A 6,675-nucleotide genomic window follows, 5' to 3' on the forward strand; every position below is an offset into this window, starting at 1 on the left:
AGGGGTCTACAGTCTACTTGAGGGGTCTACAGTCTACTAGAGGGGTCTACAGTCTACTTGAGGGGTCTACAGTCTACTTGAGGGGTCTACAGTCTATTTGAGGGGTCTACAGTCTACTTGAGGGGTCTACAGTCTACTTGAGGGGTCTACAGTCTACTAGAGAGGTCTACAGTCTACTTGAGGGGTCTACAGTCTACTAGAGGGGTCTACAGTCTACTAGAGGGGTCTACAGTCTACTTGAGGGGTGTACAGTCTACTTGAGGGGTCTACAGTCTACTTGAGGGGTCTACAGTCTACTAGAGAGGTCTACAGTCTACTTGAGGGGTCTACAGTCTACTAGAGGGGTGTACAGTCAACTAGCGGGGTCTACAGTCTACTTGAGGGGTCTACAGTCTATTTGAGGGGTCTACAGTCTACTTGAGGGGTCTACAGTCTACTTGAGGGGTCTACAGTCTACTTGAGGGGTCTACAGTCTATTTGAGGGGTCTACAGTCTACTTGAGGGGTCTACAGTCTACTTGAGGGGTCTACAGTCCACTTGAGGGGTCTACAGTCTACTTGAGGGGTCTACAGTCTACTAGAGGGGTGTACAGTCAACTAGAGGGGTCTACAGTCTACTTGAGGGGTCTACAGTCTACTTGAGGGGTCTACAGTCTACTAGAGGGGTCTACAGTCTACTAGAGGGGTGTACAGTCAACTAGAGGGGTCTACAGTCTACTAGAGGGGTCTACAGTCTACTAGAGGGGTCTACAGTCTACTTGAGGGGTCTAAAGTCTACTAGAGGGGTCTACAGTCTACTTGAGGGGTCTACAGTCTACTAGAGGGGTCTACAGTCTACTTGAGGGGTCTACAGTCCACTAGAGGGGTCTACAGTCTACTTGGGGGGTCTAAAGTCTACTTGAGGGGTCTAGAGTCTAATTGAGGGGTCTACAGTCTAATTGAGGGGTCTACCGTATACTTGAGGGGTCTACAGTCTACTAGAGGGGTCTACAGTCTACTTGAGGGGTCTACAGTCTACTTGAGGGGTCTACAGTCTACTAGAGGGGTGTACAGTCTACTTGAGGGGTCTACAGTCTACTTGAGGGGTCTACAGTCCACTAGAGGGGTCTACAGTCTACTTGGGGGGTCTAAAGTCTACTTGAGGGGTCTACAGTCTACTTGAGGGGTCTACAGTCTAATTGAGGGGTCTACAGTCAGTTGAGGGGTCTACCGTATACTTGAGGGGTCTACAGTCTACTTGAGGGGTCTACAGTCTACTAGCGGGGTCTACAGTCTACTTGAGGGGTCTACAGTCCACTTGAGGGGTCTATAGTCTACTTGAGGGGTCTACAGTCTACTTGAGGGGTCTACAGTCTACTTGAGGGGTCTACAGTCCACTTGAGGTGTCTACAGTCTACTTGAGGGGTCTACAGTCTACTTGAGGGGTCTACAGTCTACTTGCGGGGTCTACAGTCTACTTGAGGGGTCTACAGTCCACTTGAGGGGTCTAGAGTCTACTTGAGGGGTCTAGAGTCTACTTGAGGGGTCTACAGTCTACTTGAGGGGTCTACAGTCTACTTGAGGGCTCTACAGTCTACTTGAGGGGTCTATAGTCTACTTGAGGGCTCTACAGTCTACTTGAGGGGTCTACAGTCTACTAGAGGGGTCTATAGTCTACTTGAGGGGTCTACAGTCCACTTGAGGGCTCTACAGTCTACTTGAGGGGTCTACAGTCCACTTGAGGGCTCTACAGTCCACCCAGTTGAACATTTGAGTTAAAGTTTAACTGCTGATTGTCAGCAGAAGCTGTCCAAGTCTCCCAGCAGAATTCAAGTAGAATGTATCCCAAATACATGAACTCAAATGAGTAGAACTAAAGTTAGTGCACTTCAAATTGTTTGCCACTTGCCAATATTTTATATTGTATTTCTAGAAATGTCCACAGTTTTAAGTGTTATTTACTTACTTGTAGTCATTGAATTCACATTATAATTTAAATTTCAGCATAAGTAATTATATTATGTCTCTTCTAGTTTCAAAATGTTAAAGTTGAGATATTAAAACATTGTACGGTATAAAAGGTAGAATCAAAAAGGCTACTATACTCTGTTGGAAAAAGACTTGTTCCCCCCTTCTTTTTTTACAGGCATGACGGCGTGTCGTCACGTCGTGACATTGCTGGTTTTACGAGCAGAGGAGCATGTTCGGCAGCGCGCACACACAGAGTACTTACAAGCAGACACAGTGTGTAGACAGAAAAGGGAGAATGGACGCATTTTGGCTTAAAAACTAAAGATAAAAGTGAAGTTATAACACTGAAACACCCTCAGGAAGAGGTGCTTTAAGACGTCCACCCGCAGTCTGCAGTGTTTTAGCTACTTCTAAATCACTAATCCTCGCCTCCATGGCGACAAATACAAGTATCATTATCACTGCAGGACGAGGAATAGCTAAACATGCTTCACTACACACCGTAGGAGGATACAATAGCTCACCGGCGTCACAATGTAAACAAACGCCATGGGTGGATCTACACCTGACATCCACTGTAATGATACCAAGTACAGAAGCGTATCTAGTCGATACCACTATGATTACATCAATATTTTGATTTTTTTTAAAATTCATATTATATTTATAAACTCAGTAAATACGTCCCTGGACACATGAGGACTTTGAATATGACCAATGTATGATCCTGTAACTACTTGGTATCGGATCGATACCTAAATGTGTGGTATCATCCAAAACTAATGTAAAGTATGAAAGAAGAGAAGAATAAGTGATTATTACATTTTAACAGAAGTGTAGATATAACATGTTGAAACAGAAAATAAGCAGATATTAACAGTAAATGAATAAGTTGATTAATAATACATTTTTACAGTTTGTCCTTAATAATGTTAACAAAATAATAGGTGTATAAATGACACAATATGTTACTGCATACGTCAGCAGACTAATTAGGAGTCTGTTTATTTACTTACTACTAAAAGACAAGTTGATTAGTATGTTCACTATTTTATTTAAGGACTAAATTGCAATAATAAACATATGTTTCATGTACACTAAGATTTTTTTGTTAAAATAAACCCAATAATGCACATTTTTGTGGTTCCCTTAACAACCTCGTAAGGCCCAAGCTGTTTGTTTACATGCTTTTTTATTTTATTTCTCTTTGTTATTTGGGCTTATTGGACCATAATTAGAATAAAAACTAAGAATCATCTTTTGATATGATGTACTTAGTCCATAAGTACACAAACGTGTACTTCATGTTTAGTGACATGTTAATTCTTATTTTTACACTTTTTTTTTTTTTCCAAATTCCATTGTATGTTATACTCTTCTGACACCACCAGATGGCAGTATACGTGTCCACATAAGTGGCCATAAGACCCCAATTCAGTAGTGTACACAATTTCGGAAATAAGAGCTAAAAGGTGCTGTCCACGCATGTGGCCACTAAGCCTTTAGATTAATTTAGAAAAGTACCGAAATACATTTTGGTACCGGTACCAAAATATTGGTATCGAGACAACCCTAGTCCAATAATATATTTTGGTTTCCTCCACTTTGTTACAAAATTGTTAAAAGATACGGCAACGTCCCGAGGATGCTTAATTTAAAAATGGCAGGCTTATTTGTAGAATAAAATAGGTATTTTATCTTGAAAGTCCTGCTAATTTCTAGATGTATAAATCTTAATTTAATTAATGTATTATCTAGTAAAATTAACTAGCTGCATGGACCGATCATTTCACTAGTTTTTTGTATTCCCCCCCCCCCTAAAATCTATTTTTTAAATCTTATATATTGTATATATATATATATATATATATATATATATATATATATATATACATATATATATATATATATATATACATATATATATATATATATATATATATATATATATATATATATATATATATATATATATATATATATATATATATATATATATATATATACACACATGTGTATACATACATGTGTATATGCATATTAATATATATACATAAATATATATATTAATATATATATATATATAAATAAAAATAAATAGATATATACATACATAAATATATATATAAATATATATATATAAATAAAAATAAATAAATAAAAATATATATAAATATAAATATATATATTAATATATATACATAAATATATATATAAATATATATACATAAATATATATATAAATATATATATATATAAATAAATAAATACATTTAAAAAAATATATACATATATATATATATATATATATATATATATATATTAATATATATACATAAATATATATATTAATATATATATATATAAATAAAAATAAATATGTATATATATATATATATATATATATTAATATATATACATAAATATATATATAAATATATATATATAAATAAAAATAAATAAATAAGTATATATATAAATATAAATATATATATAAATATATATATATATATACATACATTTAAATTTTTTTTTAAATAAATAAAAAAAAATTAAAAAAATTAAAAAATAAATATATATATATATATATATATACATATATATATATACATACATTTAAAAAAAAATTTAAATAAATAAAAATTAAAAAAAAAAAAAAATATATATATATATATATATATATATATATATATATATATATATATATATATATATATATATATATATATATATATATATATATATATATATATATATATATATATATATATATATATATATATATATAAAATCATGCATTACTGCTTCCTACCTGCTGGGCTGCCAGAGCTGCTTGCGCCTCGTAGACGTCCAAGTTCTTCTGCATGTGCTGGAGGGCCTGGTGCCGGGACACGGGGACCAGGGGGTTCGGGTTTTGGATCAGGTGATGTTCGTACACCGCAGCGACGTACGAGGAGTCCAAAGTGTGCCAAGCTTGACCAAAAGCTGCCGTGAACGTCCACACCGCCATAAGCATAAGAGTTACCTGCAGCGACATGATTACTACTGGAAGTACACAAAGTTGTTCCAGGTGTGTCTTACCAGCCGAACAAGGTCAGCAGGTAAGACATTTTGTAACGCAGACTGACATTAATTAACCAAGATGACGCAAGTCCACTGGGACATTGGAGCTTTTAAATCCCTCACCGAGGGGAAAAAACTCAAGTAAACAAAAACATTTATTTTGAAAGCACGCTACACGCTCGTGGACTACCGTTAACCGGAAGTAGAATGTTTATAGGCAGTATCACGTGACAGCACCCTTTCTGGATGCCTTGGTGTCACTCCACTATTCGCGTGACTGTTTTAAAACAGTTCGTAAAAAAATCGACTGATAATATCAAAGAATCGACAACTACACACTTTGTTTAAAGTTTCGCTTTCCACGTACTTTGTACATTTTTTAAAATGTTTTACGACACGCCGGCGTCGTAAAACTTAAGTACGGCAAGAAGTTGTTTGCACATGCGCAAACTGATCAGGCAGTTTTAATGACAACTCTCATTTGTTTGGAAAAATAAACATATTATGTAATAAAGTATGCGACAGTGAGAACATACATTTTGTACATTTTCTCACCGCCGGTTGAATTTTTGAAGTGTCTTTTAAACAGCTGACATATGCGCCAAGTTTGACCAAGCCACCCGTGAACGTCCACTTTTAAATCCCTCACCGAGGGAAAAAACTCTTATGTAAACAAAAACCTCTATTTTGAAAGCGTGGACTGCCGTAAACCGGAAATAGTATTTTTCGGGGCCCCTTCTGGATGCCAGTCCACGATCCGCTTGATTGTTTTAAAACAACGGTTCGTAAAATTATCGACTGGTAATATCAAATCATCAAAAACTACACGTTTTGTTTAAAGTTTCGCTTTCCACGTGGTTTGTACATTTATAAAAACATGTTTTACAACAAACTCTAACACGGCAGGAAGTTATGTTTGCACATGCGCAAACTGATCAGGCAGTTTAGTACTAGACAACTCTCATTTGTTTGGAAAAATTAACATATTATGTAATAAAATATGTGACAGTGAGAACATACATTTTGTACATTTTCTCACCGCCGGTTGAATTTTTGAAGTCTCTTTTAAAAACCTGACATATGCGCCAAGTTTGACCAAGAACGTCCACTTTTAAATCCCCTAATGGAGGGGAACAAACTCTCAAATAAACAAAAACCTCTATTTTGAAAGCGCAATACACGTACGTAGTTTGCCGTAAACCGGAAGTCGTCTTTTTTTTTTTTTTTTTTTAGAGAATTTTATAAACCTTTATTTATAAATTGCAACATTTACAAACAATTGAGAAATAATAATAATCAAAATAAGTACAAAAACAATACAAAACAGCGCCAGGGGTTGTAAACTCAATAAAGTAACTAAAATAGAATATATATATATATATATATATATATATATATATATATATATATATATATATATATATTTTTTTTTTTTAAAGTTTCGCTTTCCACGTACATTGTACATTTAAATCCCTCACCGAGGGAAAAAAAACTCTTAAGTAAACAAAAACCTCTATTTTGAGAGCGCAATACACACACGTAGACTGCCGTAAACCGGAAGTAGTATTTTATAGGAGCCCTTTTTGTCACTCACTATTTTATAAAACAACAGTTCGTTAACATATACTGATAATATCAAATAATCGACAACTACACACTTTAA

At 34.8% G+C, this 6,675-nt stretch overlaps 2 protein-coding genes across 2 annotated transcripts in view; one reads left to right on the forward strand and one right to left on the reverse strand.

The window, feature by feature from the left end:
* Window positions 1-5,905, reverse strand: part of LOC133635939 (biotinidase-like) — a 35,251-nt gene extending 29,346 nt beyond the window's left edge. The window contains exon 1 of the mRNA XM_062029415.1: window positions 4,762-5,905. Within this exon, the coding sequence (XP_061885399.1) occupies window positions 4,762-4,986 (225 nt within the window). The 5' untranslated portion in view covers window positions 4,987-5,905. The remainder of the gene's footprint in view (window positions 1-4,761) is intronic.
* The window catches only part of LOC133636398 (serine/threonine-protein phosphatase 6 regulatory ankyrin repeat subunit A-like), a 5,573-nt gene continuing 3,989 nt past the window's right edge, over window positions 5,092-6,675 (forward strand). Inside the window, exon 1 of the mRNA XM_062030390.1 lies at window positions 5,092-5,153. Coding sequence (XP_061886374.1) covers window positions 5,092-5,153 — 62 coding nt within the window. The remainder of the gene's footprint in view (window positions 5,154-6,675) is intronic.

Source organism: Entelurus aequoreus, linkage group LG20 (assembly GCF_033978785.1).
Source record: "Entelurus aequoreus isolate RoL-2023_Sb linkage group LG20, RoL_Eaeq_v1.1, whole genome shotgun sequence".
In the NCBI taxonomy this organism is placed as follows: Eukaryota; Metazoa; Chordata; class Actinopteri; order Syngnathiformes; family Syngnathidae; genus Entelurus; species Entelurus aequoreus.